Below are 18,558 nucleotides of genomic sequence, written 5' to 3'. Positions count from 1 at the left end.
TGGGATCAAACTCGAATCAGGTTCCCTGCTCAGTGGGGCATCTGCCTTGCCCTCATCCTCTGTCCCTCCTCCCTGCTTGTATGTTCTCTGTCTCTCTCAAATAAATAAAATTTTTAAAAATGAAACATGCAGGCATGGAGTAAGCAGGCCTAGTGGAAACTGGCAGAGCAGCTGCATTCCACCCCACCAGTTGTAATATAGGTTCTCTTCAGGGGATCCCTGGGTGGCTCAGCGGTTTAGCGCCTGCCTTTGGCCCAGGGCGTGATCCTGGAGTCCTGGGATCGAGTCCCGCATCGGGCTCCCAGCATGGAGCCTGCTTCTCCCTCCTGTGTCTCTGCCTCTCTCTCTCTCTCTATGTCTATCATAAATAAATAAATCTTTAATATATATATATTTTTTAACCTATATATTTATATATGTTCTCTTCAGCATGCAGGTTGGGAGAAAAGACAAGGTCATCATGAATCTTTGTATAGTTGGACCACCCTATTTATATTTATAACCAGTGAAAATATCCAAGAGCTGTGAGAACAGACAGATACCCATCCATGTCATGGCTTGAGTTAACATTCTGCCCACTTCAAATATGGACCAAATTCATTATTTGAGAGATGGGGCACTGCACTGATTAGTAAGCTGCTTGCAACACAGTCTAATATTTTTAGATGGGAAAGATTTTGCTAAGCTTTAGGCTACTGGTGAGCTGCATTAATACAAGGCGGGATTATGACTATTAAATCAGTTCTTAGGTGGCTGAAGAAACATTTCTGTCTTGCCACAGCTATCTCTCTCTCTCTCTCCTTTTATTTAAGAAACTGCAAATGTTACTGCATTTCCCTTCCCCACCCCTGCCACCACCAGGTAGGTGGTGTCTGGGAATATGCCCAGAGCCTTTTGAAAAAAGATGAACAGGGGAGGGAATCATCACAGTCAAGAGAGAAGACTAGCTTCCGACTAGACTGCCCATGCCAGGAACAAGGAGGCTGATGGAGGAAGGGCTGCCTCTAGAGAGTGGTAAAAGGCATGGATGGTCTCTTGACTATTTTTTCTGGCACCAAAAGAACTACATATTGGGTTGAAAGTCATTACCTTGGTCCTAGATTAATCTCTTCAGTAAAACTAGCTTTGCTGACTGTAGAAGTCATGTGAACATGCAGTGGGAAATCCTGTCCAGAAGGGCAGATGCTGACATGGAGCCACTTTAGGAGTGGGGTGTTTTATTTTGTTTCTTGTTTGTTTGTTTTAGATTATTTGAGAGTACTTGGGGAAAGAGGCAGAGGGAGAGAGAAACTTAAAGAGGCTCTTTGCTGAGCTCAGAGCCTGACACAGGGCTCGATCTCATAACCCTGAGATCAGGACCTGAGCCAAAACCAAGAGTCCGGTGCCTAACTGACTGAGCCACCTAGGCACCCCTCAAGTGTGGGGTTTGTTTGTTTGTTTTTCAGAAAGTCACTGTGCTTTTGGCATTTCAACTATTTAAGTTTTAGCACCTAAACTTTAAAAATTGCTTAGAAGATATAAAGATATTTGTTAATCAAGTTATGGTGTCATGTATGTTTAGACTGAGTCCCTTTTACTTGATTATTTTTCTATGTTTCACATTTAAGCCTGATTCTTACATGGCTGGCAGATGCTACCCTAGCTGGAGGGTACAAATGACAGAGGTGGGTGCTGTTCTGCAGCTATGACAAATGGGTAGTTTACTGTTCCTGGCTTCAGAGTGGCTATAACCATGTTGCTAGCATTATGGGGAGAAGATTTTAATCTGTAATAGCTTTTACACTTCCCAGAGATATCTGCTAAAGACTTAGCTTAATGGATTCTTCATGGGAACCTTTTCAGATTTAGAATGGAGGAGAATCTCCATTCATAGTCTCAAACTGTTCTGTTTTTCAGGAGGCTGAAGTGTATTTTAAAGAAAGGGTTTTTCAGAGTTTAAAGAGTTCAAGAGGAAGATTTAAACCATTTAATGGAAGAAAGTGTTTTCATACACTTTAGAAGCATCCCTTAATTTGACTTAACTATAAATTATATTATTTGTGGGCAGCCCCAGTGACGCAGCGGTTTGGCGCCGCCTGCAGCCTGGGGGTGTGATCCTGGAGACCCAGGATCGAGTCCCACATCGGGCTCCCTGCATGGAGCCTGCTTCTCCCTCTGTCTGTGTCTCTGCCCCTCTCTCTCTGTGTCTATGAATGAATAAATAAAATCTTAAAAATTTTTTTTTAATTATATTATTTGTAAGGTATTTACCATTTATTAAAGCCAATTTTCCAAGTATCCTTCAAACAGTTACCTAGTTCTGGTGTGTTTCATTGAAAGAAGTTTGTAATGCAGAGTTTACCAAGTCATTTATTTTCTCCTTCCTTCAAATTAATCCTAATTAGTTGGATTTTACTGTGGAGTGCATACACTTTTTAAAATTTTGCTTTCTTTACTGTATTCCAGTATTTTACTGAATGTAGAAAGTTCTGGGCATACTGTACTGGCTTTGTGAAGTATAGGTATGATTGGGCTCTTGACTTGGCATCACCATCAAGTGCCCATCACCATCTCAAGACAGCTCCATGGTTTTTCAAACAACAAGACAGTTGCTAATTTCAGGATAAGAATGCGCTGCAGATAATATTCTGAAAAAAAGAAAAAAGCAAAAGCTCTATGAGTGTTTAAAATGCCTGTTTTTTGGTAGTGTTGGGAGGAAGGGCGAAGAGTTTAATGTGTCAAGGTTGTAAGAGGAAAGAAAACTTTATGGAATGTGAGAAGAAATATTTGTGAGATTTGGACAGATGCTGAAAGAAATTGAGTCTTAAGCACCACGCCCAACAAATACACACACACATACAAATTCTTCATCAGAAAGAGATAGTAATTGGCATTTGGGGAGGAGTCAGCCAGGAGCCTCTGCCCACCCTCATTCTGGTAGGGAAGTTGCTAGGTTAATAGGAGCCATACAATAATACTGGGTTTTAGGGAAAGAAATGTATGGCCTTCAAAGATGGAACATTTCGGGATCCCTGGGTGGCGCAGTGGTTTGGCGCCTGCCTTTGGCCCAGGGCGCGATCCTGGAGACCCAGGATCGAATCCCACGTCGGGCTCCCGGTGCATGGAGCCTGCTTCTCCCTCTGCCTGTGTCTCTGCCTCTCTCTCTCTCTGTGACTATCATAAATAAATAAAAATTAAAATTAAAAAAAAATTCAAAAATGGAACATTTCATAGAATTCTTGTTGTAAGTTTTCAACTGTTTGTCTTCTTCTTACAGCAAATCCAATTTGCTGATGACATGCAGGAGTTCACCAAATTCCCCACCAAGACAGGCCGGAGATCTTTGTCTCGCTCCATCTCCCAGTCCTCCACTGACAGCTACAGTTCAGGTAGGTACAAACTTCGAGTCCACTCTGATCTCTCTTCCCAGTTCCATCCAAAGCCTTAAGCTAGTTCTCTACCCACTGCTCTTTACTTATCTAGAATCTGAAAGTTCCTCCTATCAGGACTTCCCATCTTTCTGCTGAACGCTGATAATTAGCAGTTGGGCAATTGGACATGTCCCCAACCAGGCTTGTAGCTGAGGAGGCTTTTGTCATCTGAGGACTCTCTTCCCCTGGCTGTCTCTCTGTGTGGTCTGTGGGCAATACCTGTTTGGTAGTATTGGGCCAGTTCCCATTCCCACGTTTCTCCGCCCACATCACAAATGGAGAAAATCAATTCTATCTTGGCTGACAGAACTGGCCTTGAAAAAGAGGTGTACTTTGGAAGCATAATTTCTCACTTTGTTGTTTAAGATGTACACCACCACCTATCCTTTTCTTTCTTGGCTCCAAGACTGTTTAAGTGGTGACAATAAGAAGGAATATTTTGGCTCCTTTTATTCACTAGGTTATCCTTTATGTTGAAGTGTCCTCTTCTGTTCACCTCTGGAGTAGGAAAGGTTCAACTACTATAATGTGACTCCAGCTTGGTTTCTTTTTAGCTCTCCTCTCCTATATTAACATAGGCTTTTTTTTTTTTAAAAAAAGATTTTATTTATTTATTCATGAGAGACACAGAGAAAGACAGAGGGAGAAGCCGGCTCCATGCAGGGAGCCCGATGTGGGACTTGATCCCGGGACTCCGGGATCAGGCCCTGGGCTGAAGGCAGACGTTCAACCGCTGAGCCACCCAGACATCCTTTTTTTTTTTTTTTTTTTTTTTTTAATTTTGCCCTTCTCAACTTCAAAGTGAGTACTACTAGAAAGTTAATGAGGAAAAAAGGATGTAGAATTTAGGATTTGAGTACTAGAGGAATAGACACTGGAAGATCCACAGGGGCCACTGATCTAACCTCCCCCTCATTGTTCAAGTGAGGAAACATTGTTAAGAGATTAAGAGGCTTGCCCAAGGTCCTAGATTGCTGTTAGTTTTAGCAGAGATTTGCTGTCTCAGTAAGTGGCTTTGCCAGAATACTGTTTGTACAGTGTTATTAACATTAAGGACTGGGCTTGAGGTGAAAGGAATGTAAAAACAACAAATAAATGCATTTTTTAAAAAAGTGTCCTTTGCTCTGTGCCACTGATAACCCAGGGTAGATAAGATAGGCAAATAAGAGTAAATGGTGGTCTACAGGGTTAAGTATTGAAATAAATGAATATCCAGACTCCCTGTGGGCATGTGTGCAAGAAAAGGTTCCCAAGTATATTGGCTGTCATAAATGTGTCATGGAGTGACAGATACCAGAGTGGGGGTGATAAGCAGGCTGACTATAGCTAAAAGTGAATTGTGAAAAGCTGTTATAAGAGGAAGAAGGAAGGAGTGAGGGAAGAAAGCTTTAGTGAAGTCCTCAAAGATTTTGATGTCTGTGTATTAACAGGAGCCTATCAGAGCTTTTTTAAAAAAGCTTTGTGATCTAGTTAAATTGTCCCCATGGGAAAGAAACCTTGGAGAGTATTTGTGTTGGCTCTTAGTGTGAGGAAGACAGCCAGGGAGACCTGATGCACGGGCAGAGACAGATCAAGAAATACTTGTCGATTCAGAGAGGAAGGAAGTGATTTGAGAGTCTCAGGGACTGATGATTATACGTCCTCCTGCATATGTCTAAAAGGACATTTTCAGCCTTTATGTGAAGCTGCTTTTTTTACAGTTGAACATATTGAGTGATCTCAGGACTGGCAGAGCCAGAGCTACTCACCCACCTTTCGATTCGTTTCTTTCCATCTCTATTCCTTCAGCACAACCTTGTGTAAAATCCCTTGCAAGATTCTCTTAGCACTGTCGTCCATATTAGTGGTTCTCAGAGTGTGTGGTCTTCAGAACAGCAGCATCAACAGCACCTGGAGACTTGTTAGAAATGCTAATTTTGGGGTCCCACCTGAGACCTACTGAGTGGGACGCTCTGGCGGTGGGGCCTGGCCATTTGCATTTTAACAGACCTTCCACATGATTCTGATGAATGCTTTAAATGCTTAAGTTTGAGAACAGGTATTCTCCAGAAATGGTGTTCCTTCCATGCCCTAAAGTATTCTTCCATTTTTGCCATGTCTGGTTCCAGTCCAGGTTGGGACCAAGCTCCCTTGTTACCTGGGATCCCTCGAGGCAGTGCAGGAGTGGGATCAGTAGCTTCCCATTACAGGCACTGATGGCACAGCATCATCAGGGTGGATGAAGGGGCCCCAACACTGAAAGATCCACAACAATTTCATTCATCTGTTAGACTCTGAAGTAGTAGAGCTGAGCGTGATGTAAAAGGCAGCTCCAATTCTGAGTTTGCTTAACTTAAATGAGAGTCCTTTGGGGGAGGGCGGTTTGTGGAGTTGGGGCCATTGAGGTTTTTCTATCCTTGTTTCTTTCTCTCCTGGCTCTAGCTGCATCATACACAGATAGCTCTGATGATGAGGTTTCCCCCCGAGAGAAACAGCAAACCAACTCCAAGGGCAGCAGCAATTTCTGTGTGAAGAACATCAAGCAGGCAGAATTTGGACGCCGGGAGATTGAGATTGCAGAGCAAGGTAAAGAAAGGGAGAGGGTGAGGGCCAGAATCAACCCACTTGCTAGTCATCAGGATCCACAGACAACTTCACACTTGAAAGCTAACTTGAAAGTCACCTTGGACAATTCAGTATTCTAGACTCTTGTATGAGCAGATCTCTGTGTGTGCATGCAGCTCGAGCCTCAGGGTACTTGTTCTTGGTCTCCTTGCTTCCTGTTCTCTGCACGTAGTGATTACACAAAATAGTTACTGTTTTCCTCCCCCATGACACCATATTCGGAGAGCTCCTTATAGAGTTAGCGAGTCCTGGACCACTATGTGGTGGTTAGTTCTGCAAGATTCTACCATAGCTGCCAACCTCAGGGACCCACATTTCCCAGAAGCAGAAAATGTGGGAGGGTTTTCAGCTAAGGATGTGGTGACCTAGGGTCTCACTGGTCTTTGGTCCCAAGCACCCTCTGCTGGAGCAAGAGTAAAAGTGACTGGCAGTTAAATCTTGGTTTCCCCACCCTCTCTACTCCAAACAAGGTCTCTTTACTCTTGTGGCTTTCACACTGAAGGCATGCTCTGTACTACAGAAACCAAACAAACCGGCACAATGGGGTTAGGCAGCAAGTGCTCTTCTGCTGAGGGTGAAGTCTTCCTTCCTGGTTTGATGATTATATATAGGAGACCATTAGCCAATGCCATAACCACTTCCCTCTCCTCCCAAGTGAATGATGAGACTTTCCCTCCATTTTGAGGAGATTTGAGAATTTACTTCATTCTCCATTCAGTCCTCTGTGTAGAAAGCTAAAACGGTGGAGGAAGCAAGAAATTTCCAAGCGGTTGGATGGCAACTCCCCAACTGTCTGCTGTTGAAGCTGCCAGTCATCATGGAAATTTGCTTAGAGTTTTTCATCCAAATCCTGTGATATCTCTACAGATGCAGACCACCCCTAGATGTTGCTGGGGCAGGAACTGATAATATTGCTAGCGCAGACCTAGCTCAAATCCTCTGTTCTTTCACAGACATGTCTGCTCTGATTTCACTCAGGAAACGTGCTCAGGGGGAGAAGCCCTTGGCTGGTGCTAAAATAGTGGGCTGTACACACATCACAGCCCAGACAGCGGTGAGTTTGTGGGGAGGAAAAAGAGGGACTTCTGATGAGAGGGAAGAAAGAAACTTTTTTTTTACTTGCTTTTCCTTCCCTAGCTATCCAATTTCCAAATGCTTAAGACTATTATGTGGGACCCCCTGTTACCCAGTAATGGGGTTTTCTACTCTGTGTGCACAGGTATAACCTATGTTTAACAAACTTGACTTAGGGAAATCTAGATCTGCAAAAATGTGATTGACTATCATGAAAATGTTCAGACTTTAGGACACATCTGTTGGGTAAAGTTAGATACCAGTATTCTATTTCACTGGCCCCACATTGTGACTTCCGGCGCACCACTTGCTACAGAGTTGCTGGGTCTTGTCCTCTTACATGCCGTGCGCTTCTGTCTGGCCCTCCTCTTTCTCACTCTGTCTTCCTCTGTTATCTACATAGGTGTTGATTGAGACACTCTGTGCGCTGGGGGCTCAGTGCCGCTGGTCTGCTTGCAACATCTACTCTACTCAGAATGAAGTGGCTGCGGCACTGGCTGAGGCTGGTAAGTTTAGCTTGTTTTCACCAACTCTGCCTCAGAATAATTATCTAAGTAGATTTTTTAAAATATTTTATTTATTTATTCATGAGAGACAGAGAGAGAGAGAGAGAGAGAGAGGCAGAGACACAGGCAGAGGGAGAAGCAGGCTCCACGCAGGGAGCCTGATGCGGGACTCGATCCTGGGACTCCAAGATCATGCTCTGGGCTGAAGGCAGGCACTAAACCACTGAGCCACCAAGGGATCCCCTAAGTAGATTGCATACATACCAAAACTGTCTTTGGGGATCCCTGGGTGGCTCAGCGGTTGAGCGTCTGCCTTCAGTCCAGGGTGTGATCCTGGAGTCCTGGGATCGAGTCCCACGTCGGGCTCCCTTCATGGGGCCTGATTCTCCCTCTGCCTATGTCTCTGCTTCTCTCTGTGTCTCTCATGAATGAATAAATAAAAATTTCTAAAAAAAAAAATTGTCTTCATGGTTATATGTACGTCTAGGGGCTATAAAACCTAGAGGGTAATAAGAATATCACCAGGAAGAAAATGGGTAATAAACTGAAGGTCCATATCCCTGATGAAATATACAGCCATTAAGAATGACCTTTGAAAAGAATCTTAATTACGTGGGAGATGCTAATTATAATGGTTAGGTGAACAAGGAAGAGTATCAGACTATATGAGGCACATGAGTTCAGCTGGTCTTTTTTTTCACCGAAGGCTCATCACTTTTGAGGGACCACAAGTAAGAAGTGCCTTCTGTATTAGCGGTTTGGTTAGATAAGGTGGTGGTCAATACTGCACTGAAAATATATGGACCACTTGTAAGTTCAGTTTAGCTTACAATTTTTATTGTAAAAATGTTCAGAAGAAAATCACCGTGAAGTTTCTTGAAGGACTTATCATCTCCCTGGGATCCTCAGAGAGCAACTGTGTAACTTATTTTTCTTGTTCTTTTCTGGTGCTCATTGCAGAAAATGTAGGGGTTTTCAAAATAATAATAATCCTACACAGGAATAATATTTTTTTTTAAGATTTTATTTATTTATTTACTTATGAAAGACACAGAGAGAGAGGCAGGGACCCAGGCAGAGGGAGAAGCAGGCTCCTCACAGGGAGTCGGATGCGGGACTTGATCCTGGACCCTGGGATCACGACCTGAGCTGAAGGCAGACACTTAACCACTGAGCCACCCAGGGATCCCCACAGGGATAATATTTGATGCATTTTTCCTTTGTTCTATTCATCTTTTACAGAGATGAGATAAATCTCTGTATACTTTTATAACATTTTCAGAAGTAGTTTTCCATTTCACTGAAAACTTCTTGAAAGCATCATTTATAATAATGCTTATGGCCACGTGATTTTACTTCACCGTTTTACTCATGTTGAACATTTAGGTTTCAAGATTCTTACTAATATAAATAATGTTCTAATGAGCAACTTTATTTTAATTCCCATTTCCTTTTATCTCCTTAGGTTTGAGTTCCAAGTATAAAATTGGCCAAAGAGGGCAGCCCGGGTGGCTCAGTGGTTTAGTGCCGCCTTCAGTCCAGGGCCTGATCCTGGAGACCCAGGATCAAGTCCCACGTCGGGCTCCCTGCATGCGGCCTGCTTCTCCCTCTGCCTGTGTCCCTGCCTCTCTCTCTCTCTCTCTCTCTCTCTCTCTCTCATATGAATAAATAAATAAAATCTTTAAAAAAAATAAAATTGGCCAAAGAGAATCACATTTTAAGGTTCCAAAAATGTCTTAAATTTGTTACTGATTGGAGAAATCAGCTGATTTGTTTCCATCCCTACAGGAGTTGCAGTGTTTGCTTGGAAGGGCGAGTCTGAAGATGACTTCTGGTGGTGTATTGACCGCTGTGTGAACATGGATGGTTGGCAAGCTAACATGGTAATGATGTATATTCATCCTACAATTTGACCATAGATTTGTTTCCTTTTTTCCCTCAAAGCATGGTTCCTTCCCTAAATATGTTTTGGTTGTGTTCTAATACACTTAACTTTGTTGCCAAAGTGTTGAACTTGATACCTATTCAGAATGGGTCTGAATACTGAATGGAAAGGTGGGGGAAGGGTAAGACGAAAGTGAACAGGTTGGCTCAAACACAGCAGAGTGAAATAGAAGTAATGTGGTACCTCTTTGCAGTGGAATTCTGGTTTCTTTCCTTCCTGCCCCAGCTCTCCTTTTGCATTCCACAGAGCCATAGATTACAAGACTCTAGACTAAAACGAGTCTGTGATTAGCCTAATACTCTTCACTATAGCCAAGAACAAACTTAGGAATCCTTTTAACCATTCTACACCAACAAATTTGACTGTGTTTCCATTGTCTAAACCTGCTCTAAGGAGATCTGAGGAGTGCTCTTCCAAAACATACAGGGCTCTCTTATTAGTACAGAAAGTGGGTTCAAAGTTCCCCCCAGCTCTAGCAGCCTGAATGCCCATAGAAGTCTTCTGGCTGTTCTATAGATCCTGGATGATGGGGGAGACTTAACCCACTGGGTTTATAAGAAGTATCCAAACGTGTTTAAGAAGATCCGAGGCATTGTGGAAGAGAGCGTGACTGGTGTTCACAGGTAACAGATTCTGGAGTAGCTGCCCTTGGGTCCTTGCCTCAGCAAACTCTCCTGGTCTCCATTAGGCCCGAGGGCTGTGTTTCAGACTTATAACTAAATGGGAGGATCTTCATTAGATAAAACTCCATTTTTACTTCTGAAGAATCCAGGAGATCCTAAAAGGAAGTGACCTCAGGCTCTAGTTCACACATTTTTCTTTCCCACTTATTCCACTGTGAGTCTCAACCAGTGTTGGGAGGTGTAGGGAATGGATATATCTGGAAAAACTGTATTCAATATGTATTATAATTTTATATTTGAAATAAGAAAAAAAAATCCTATTATAAAACTATACTTATACCCACTACAAAAAGTAAAATTTGGCAAAATATTCTTGGCTTGTTGGAAAACCTCAAAGATATCTCTCCGAAAAAGTGTTTCTCAGTTGGGGGCACATTGCACATGCTTGCACACGCACACATAGGGAACCAAAGCAGAGTCACTGATAATCTTTGTTTATCAGAAGTAGGGATGTTTTTGTTTAATTGAGAAAATGCTGGTCTAAGGAAATACTTCCCCTTTTATGGAAGAGAAGTGAATTTCTTCAGTTGAAAGGGTTTTTGGTTTTTTTTTTTCCCTTCCAAGAAAAAGGGCGGGGGCAAAAGGGGAGAGAAAATGAAAAGAGGTGAGGGATGACAAGGAAATGCTCTTCTTTACTAATATCCTTGGGCAGTAAATACAGCTTGGGAGGGCAGCATGGCACTCGAAGAGAATTAGGCAGATTTTGTCATGTATTATGTTTTACCAGCTAACTTTGGTTTGTTTGTTTTTGTGGCTTCTTCTCCCTTTAGGCTGTATCAGCTCTCCAAAGCTGGGAAGCTCTGTGTTCCGGCCATGAATGTTAATGACTCTGTTACCAAACAGAAGTTTGATAACTTGTACTGCTGCCGAGAGTCCATTTTGGATGGGTAGGTTGAAATGTAGAGATATTCAAACTTAGAGGGGACAGGTTTGGGTTGGGTTGCAGTGTTAGTCTGATACCACTCCAGTCTTGTCCCGTGGTCTTCCTTTGGCATTAAAGGTTTGTTAGAGGGGTCCATTTCATTCTATGCCTGGGGCATTGCCTCACACTTTTACTTTTGTGCAAAGGGACTGTGTTTGGGCTAATAATGTTTAAGTTGAGCCCTTATCTGTTTTCCACAGCCTGAAGAGGACCACAGATGTGATGTTTGGTGGGAAACAAGTGGTGGTGTGTGGCTATGGTGAGGTAAATAGTTGGGCCTCAGTGTGTCTTTTCATAGACTTATTAGAAATGTTGAGTGAAGGAGATTTGTGCCATCAGTGTGGTCACTGATATGGGGTTAAAACATACTTTGAGATAGTTATTGCAGTAGCAAAAGTGCTTTATTCAGACTTATCAATACAGACATATAGATCAACTGAATTTTCAGATCTCACCACACTGTTTTATGGATTGGCATGTTGGCATCATCCGCCCCTCCCCCCATGATAAGTTACCTTTTATGAGACTTACTTTAAGTGAATATGTAGCATTTTAGCTGCACAAGTGACCTGGTATTGGAGTGAAGGGTGGGATGCGAAAGTGGTATATAGATGATTCTGTCTAAACTAGAGTAGGTAAAGGAGATTTTATTGTCATCCATGACCCATGGAGTCTCTTGAGCTACTGGGCTATCCTGAGTTAGATGCATCTCAAAGGAGAATTAATCAGGTTTTTCTGGAATAAGCTATGAGAGGTTACAATTGCTCTTCCTTGGTCTTGCTTTCCTAATGGTAACACTTATTTTATCTCCAGATTCCTTTTACTATCCCAGGCCCCGCACTTGATATAAAATATGAATGTCCACTAAGTCCCCTTTCTAAGGGTCACAGCATAACCTGGATCTGTTTATGCTCTGCTTGGATTGGAGCATCCCTGCCAGGGCTCACTAGATGATTGGTGATTTCGGGGAGGTTAATTCCCACCTCCCAAAGGGCCTACCTGCCCCAGTACCCATGCCTTAATGGACCTGACACCCCTACTTCTTTCTTATGCCATGCAGGTAGGAAAGGGCTGCTGTGCTGCTCTCAAGGCCCTTGGAGCAATTGTCTACATCACAGAAATCGACCCAATCTGTGCTCTGCAGGCTTGGTAAGAACAGAGTGGTAATACCATTAGATTCATCCCTGGTACTTTGTTGTTTCTGAGAGTTATTGATTATATTAACCATTCCTTGCAGAAATCTCTCAAAGGAAGAGAAAACTAGGAGGATGGCTCTGTTCCCTCCATTTTAACCCCAGGGCACTCCTAGAGCTTCCTGGCATTTTCCCTTCCTGAACAGAATCTCAGGGAATATGAAGAGGCCAGTGTGAAGTTTAGCACAGCTTGTCACTTAGCCTTGTGAGGTGCACTGGACCTGACTTCAGAAGGGAATTTAGCAGTCTCATTTTGTGACCAGCTTCTATCCCACTGCCTCCTTGCTTTGCTCATCGTGTTCCTTCCTTTTCTTCCAGCATGGATGGGTTCAGGGTGGTAAAGCTAAATGAAGTCATCCGGCAAGTTGATGTCGTAATAACTTGCACGGGTAAGTATCAGTGCTTTCGTGTATATGGAGGACTGGCCACTCTGAGGCCAAATCTTGAATGTGGTCTCCCTTTCACATAAAGTAGGTGAGACCTGGGCTCAGTGTAAAAGTCTCAGAACCAGAATAAGCTTTCAGAACCTTAACATGTTTTCCAGACCTAAGAGCCTTTTTCCCTGATGGCTATTTATACTGTTTAATCCTCAAACCAAATTACTGAGTCTACAGAGCTGTCACACAGTGTACACTTTCTTACAAAGGATACGTGCCCTTGAATGCAGCAGACTTCTTTCCCGTGCTCTCACTGGAAGCCAGTTGGTACCTTTGTTACCCAGCATCTTTCTTTGGCTACTCTCCTTTACTCTTAGGAAATAAGAATGTAGTGACACGGGAGCATTTAGACCGCATGAAAAACAGTTGTATCGTATGCAATATGGGCCACTCCAACACGGAAATTGATGTGGTAAGGTTTCTCTCATTCATTTACTGCAAGGGCTCTTCTCCCTCTCTTCCATTATGACCACAAGTCAACTGTGCTGTCTTCCTTTCAGACCAGCCTGCGCACTCCAGAGCTGACATGGGAGCGAGTACGTTCTCAAGTGGACCACGTCATCTGGCCAGATGGCAAACGCGTCGTCCTCCTGGCAGAGGTACACACGCAGGAGGGCTTTGGCAGTGCAGCACCAGCAGTATAATTAGATCCATGGCAGAGTCAGGGAGATGGGGAAAAAAGTATTAGGCCCCTGTCTCCCTCAACTCTGTCTTTGGATAGTGATATTTCTTAAATTTTTTGGTCCTTAAAATAGAACCACTCGAGGAAAAAAAAAAAAAAAAAAACTACCTTTTACCATGTAACATACTGTTTCCTGACCACAGCGGATTCTTCAGCTTTTCATACTCAGATGGACTTACAGAAAAATAAGATAAAACCTAGAGTCCCAATCTGGAACTGTAATTCTTTCTCTACCAACTGACTGCTGTCCTGCATTTGCTTAACTTGTATGACACTGGAATCTGAGAGCGGAACACAACTCATCCCAGGCCTCTCTTACCTTTTCAGGGTCGTCTGCTCAATCTGAGCTGCTCCACAGTTCCCACCTTTGTCCTGTCCATCACAGCTACAACACAGGTACGTGACCCAATGCCTTCTTCTCCCACCCTGAGATTAATGGAACTGGGCCTGGGTCACAATTCAATGAGTGTGTGTGCCCTTCTATGTTCTTTTCAACCTGTTTCAAGTCACAGGTGGTCAAGATAGGCTTGTTTTTTTTTTTTTTTTTTTTTTTAAGTTTTATTTATTTATTCACGAGAGACAGAGAGGCAGAAACATTGGCAGAGGGAGAAGCAGGCTCCCTGTGGGGAGCCAGATGCGGGACTCAATCCCAGGACCCCGGGATCATGCCCTGAGCCGAAGGAAGACACTCCACCATTAAGCCACCCATGTGCCCCACAAAGGGCTTTCTCGAGTATAGAAGAGTCATTAGGCAGGCAGGCAGTGTTTGTGTCCTTTTGAGATGGCTATGTTAGTTGAGAATGTAGTGTTGCAGTTTAGTTGTATTTAGTCTGTTTTATTAGGAACCAAACAAAAACAGCAGATCCTCTTACGATACATGGTGGTGTTTATTGCAGGGCAAGTCCTGGGTAGTGCTACCATGGTATATCACTGTAGTACTTACCCCAAGACCCTGTTATATCTAGTTTTATTTTCATGTCCCTAAGAAGTGTTTTTGTGTCTTCTGACCCTCTTTTTCCCAATCTAGGCTTTGGCACTGATAGAACTCTATAATGCACCTGAGGGACGATACAAACAAGATGTATACCTGCTTCCTAAGAAAATGGGTGAGTGAGAAACAGTAGGAACCTGTATTGATTCCCCAGACTTTTGCATGGTTTAGTAAAATGATTATCATTGAAATTATTGGATTTAGAGTCAGAGATCTAATCCACATCCTAGCATTTCATGGTTTCTGAACCTCAGGACAAGCTCTAATCTCCACGAGCTTCAGTTTCTTGAGCTTCAGTTTCTTTATCAATAAAGTAAGAATGATATTTATATACACTGCAAAATTATAGTAAGAATTACAGCTAATGAGTAAAAGTGCTTAGCACAATGGTTTAGGGTAGGTGCTCTTATTCTAAGTAGCCTCATGGAGTTCAGCAAACTTCCCACCACCAGTGACTACAGCCTGCAACCAAGATGAAAGAAACAGAAACAATCTTGGTTTTATCATCCATCCTCTGTAAATATGCAACCTTCTGATACTCCGGGAGACAGCTGTGTTGTGTTCATGTGGCATAATACATCATCTCTGATTCTTTCCCTTCTAATAGTGGCACCCACCTCCCATCTATGATTGGTCAGCCCCGACCCCTTAATTAATTAGCTGAAAGACTTCTCCCTCTCATCTCTTCCCGTGGCTTTCCTCATATTTTTTTTTTCCTTTAATTCATATTTATAAAAGTAAAGCCTGGGAAGTTTATCTATGGAAGAGTAATAAATTTGCACCAGCTGCCTTAGAAATCCATGATCCTAAGATTTGAGGCCTTTATGGATGTTATTCTAAATAAATCTTAATTTGACACAGAGGTCTTTTGAACTGCTGGTATCTATTTTGTTTCATAGTTTGATTGTAATTCAGTTAAGGAAGTTGTTGCAGGAAGGTGCCTTGGGTAAAGCCAAAAACTTTGCCAGAGAAGGATGAGGAGGTAAGAGTCCACCCCATTTTGTCACGCTGACAAATGGCTTTCTTAAATGCATTCTGGATGTACAGAGAAAAGTTCCTGCCAGAAAGGCAACTTTGAGGGTTCTTTAAGCAAATACTTTGAGTTACAGATACTTTCAGAGTTACTCTATTCCTGTCCTCTTCAAAGAGCTTCGGATGAAAACAGGAGGAGGTTATGCCCTGGGAGGTAGATTAAAGTAAGAGTCTGCTCCCCTGCCACTGTGTTTTTCCTAGATGAGTATGTTGCCAGCTTGCACCTGCCATCATTTGATGCCCACCTGACAGAGCTGACAGATGACCAAGCAAAGTATCTGGGACTCAACAAAAATGGGCCATTCAAACCCAATTATTACAGGTAACTTGGGGAAAACAAGTGAGAAGCTCTTTTACCTGATATTAAACCAAGCATGCTAGCCAGCTTTCATAAGTGCTGTGGCTGATTTTGAAGAGTATGAGAACTCTGCTCCAGACTAACAAGGTAGGCAGAGAAGTTGTAGTAGATGTTAGAGGAGTAAGGGTTTTCTAGAATTTTGAAGCTTGGGCCTCACCTCCAGAGATTGTAAAACAGTTGGTCTAGCATGGGGCCTGGTGTTATTTTTTTAAAAGCTCCCTAGATTAATGTATAGTCAGGGTTGAAAGCCACTGGCTTATATTATCAGGAAGCAGGAAATGAAACCAGAGATGGCATTGTCAGAAGTCCTGTGGAAGCACAGGGAAGAAGAATCCATGGGGAATGGCTGTAGGGATCCCTAGCCGGGACCAGGGAGGGTCCCTGGGGAGTGTCCTCTCTTTCTGATTTTTCCCTTGGCTCTCTCATGAGCCAAGTGCTAACCAACCAGTCTCTTTCTTTACAGATACTAATGGACCATATTACCAAGGACCAGTCCACATGAACCACACGACTCTTAAATCTTTTTTAAGATAACTTTTATTTTCCTTTCCTGTTGATTTTTTTTCTATAATAATTTCATTTTTGTTTTTTTCATCTCATTGTCCCAAGTTCTGCAGACCACACAGGAACTTGCTTCATTGCTCTTTAGATGAAACTGAGGTTCAAGGTTCCTCACCCTAGTCACTAAAGAAGGATTTTACTCTCCCGGCCCAGAAAGGTGATTCTTTCTTTCCCATTTCTGGAGACTTTATTCTTAATTGGGTACCTTATTAAGAGGAAGTGCTAAGGTACCTTCTATGCTGAACAATCTGCAATGTCTAAATTGCCTTAAAAGAGCCCATTTCTTAGCTGCTGAAATCAGTGCTCTTTCACTTCATCAGAGGAGCAGGGATGGTACCCACCAGCCAGGTAGGTTAGATGTTAGGTGAGGCACATTCATTTCCCCAGGTGTTCCAAGGCCTGTTTCCTGTTTGAAGGTGGTGTGTCTGGTTCAGAGATGAGTACTGTTCAGATCCAGTTGGTCCACTTGGATTTAGTACAGCCCTTCCTCCACCCCCACCAGACCTTCTCGTTTTTCAGGTCTTTAACCAGACTGCAGTCTATTAAGTTGAATTTTGTCCCCTAGCATCAATCTCCATCGTACAAAAAAAAGAAAAAAAAAGTAAGAAAAATGTTTAGCGTTAACACTGAGGAACTGCTTGGGTGATTAGTTGTTCACCAGTTTCTCCTTTGAACCTTCGGAGCTGAGCGTGCAGAGTTGAGTCTGCAGAATGCTGGCCTCCACCTCTGCGAAGTCCCTCTGTCTCTAGCCCGTAGTCTTAGAGCATCAGTGAACTGGGGCCCCATACAGCTTGTGCTGAAGGCGAATTTCTTGAGCCATCGCTCAGCCTGAAACGCTGAGCTCTATCTTTAGGATTTATACTTTAAGAGTAAATTTCTGGTCAGCTGTGCTTCTGCAACCTAAAATATTTAAAAGGAGGTAGATGTGGATGGGAGAAGGATAAATTGGGCCAGGGTGAGGGAAACGTAGTTCCGTGTAACTGGTCTGGGACTTGAGGCCCCTGCATAACGTTAGTGTTGCAGAAGTGGTGATCGACGCATGTCACAAAAAGTTTATGAACCAAGATCTTAAAGAGCAGTTTGTGCACAGAGAGGGTAATCAGTGTGTCCTGGCTCATGCTCAGAAAGAATCCCTCGAGAGGCCCTCAGAGATTGGAGAGGTGTATTCCCATGCCATGCACCCGGCTTACCAGCATCTCTGCATGGTCCGATGAGCTTTATGCTCATGAGCTTTATATAATTATCCAGGATTCGAAACCTTCAACTTGTTCTAGCTAATGATCCTTCCAAGTTGGGTCAGGCATTAGTGCTAGGTACGAGCAATGTTCATTTCTCTGTTGCCATTGATCAGAGACAGACATTAAAAACAGTCATATAAGAAAGGAAAGCTTTCACTCTGCAGCCTTCTAGCAGAGTTTTGCCAAAACGTTTTTCCTTTTCCTCTCCTGGTTCTCCACTACCCAGGCCCTTCCCACTCCTTTTCAGTGTGACCATGCTTTCTTCTCTGTAGATGTTAACGGCCCAAGCCCTTTTTCCCAGGGCATTGAACCAGCCAATCAGAACACCCCATCCTTTAGGGGCAGTAACCTGGCCAATAGTGGTATCCATCGCATCAGCTCTGCTGGAGGCAAGGGGCCTAGGTCCTGCTGCCCTGTGGCCTGCCCCCTGCTCCCAATCTTTTATTGTGTCCATAGGAATAATAGGTAAGGGCTCCATCTCTGTCAAGCCATGTAACAAAGGACACTGTGGGAAAATCTCTGGCATCAGAGGGAGCATGTGGAGAGCAACTCGGGAGGAACAAGTTTATTTTGTATTGAATGATTTTTAATGAATGCAATATTAATCCTTGCTGATGAGCAATAATCATTAAAGTCAATTAAAATGATAAGACCTTATTGGGATTGTGTGTCATTCTTGTTTAGACTTGTCATTAGAACTTCTTTTCTGGGGCGGGATGGGTCAGAGGCCAGTCAGCAGTCTCTAACAGAGATTAGCTGAGGACCTAATATGGAGAGGAGCAAGCTGGATGCAAAGTTCTTTGGGAATATCTTAAGTTGTGTTTGCCTGCTCTGTGCCGAAGCACTTGCATTTGAAACTCCTTCAAGAGTCCAATCTGCAAGGTGCCTGACTGGCTTGGTCAGTGGAGCATGCAATTCTTGA

At 43.1% G+C, this 18,558-nt stretch overlaps 1 protein-coding gene across 4 annotated transcripts in view; it reads left to right on the top strand.

Moving 5' to 3' along the window:
* AHCYL1 (adenosylhomocysteinase like 1) overlaps positions 1-18,293 on the top strand; it is a 39,899-nt gene extending 21,606 nt beyond the window's left edge. For 3 of the 4 annotated variants that reach the window (XM_025996393.2, XM_072754368.1, XM_025996395.2), the window contains 16 exons: positions 3,257-3,368; positions 5,832-5,975; positions 6,968-7,068; positions 7,492-7,594; positions 9,383-9,477; positions 10,056-10,162; positions 10,993-11,109; positions 11,345-11,408; positions 12,205-12,293; positions 12,656-12,726; positions 13,092-13,186; positions 13,275-13,373; positions 13,784-13,852; positions 14,484-14,562; positions 15,681-15,801; positions 16,301-18,293. In XM_025996393.2, the coding sequence (XP_025852178.1) occupies positions 3,257-3,368; positions 5,832-5,975; positions 6,968-7,068; positions 7,492-7,594; positions 9,383-9,477; positions 10,056-10,162; positions 10,993-11,109; positions 11,345-11,408; positions 12,205-12,293; positions 12,656-12,726; positions 13,092-13,186; positions 13,275-13,373; positions 13,784-13,852; positions 14,484-14,562; positions 15,681-15,801; positions 16,301-16,307 (1,473 nt within the window). In that variant the 3' untranslated portion in view covers positions 16,308-18,293. Of the gene's footprint in view, positions 1-3,256; positions 3,369-5,831; positions 5,976-6,967; positions 7,069-7,491; positions 7,595-9,382; positions 9,478-10,055; positions 10,163-10,992; positions 11,110-11,344; positions 11,409-12,204; positions 12,294-12,655; positions 12,727-13,091; positions 13,187-13,274; positions 13,374-13,783; positions 13,853-14,483; positions 14,563-15,680; positions 15,806-16,300 lie in introns of those variants that run through there. The other variant, XM_025996394.2, reaches the window with a different exon arrangement.
* The last annotated feature ends 265 nt before the right edge of the window (positions 18,294-18,558 follow it).

This window comes from Vulpes vulpes, chromosome 3 (genome assembly GCF_048418805.1).
Source record: "Vulpes vulpes isolate BD-2025 chromosome 3, VulVul3, whole genome shotgun sequence".
In the NCBI taxonomy this organism is placed as follows: domain Eukaryota; kingdom Metazoa; phylum Chordata; class Mammalia; order Carnivora; family Canidae; genus Vulpes; species Vulpes vulpes.
Note: the sequence above shows the minus strand (reverse complement) of the source record. Positions and strands in the feature narration are given on the sequence as shown.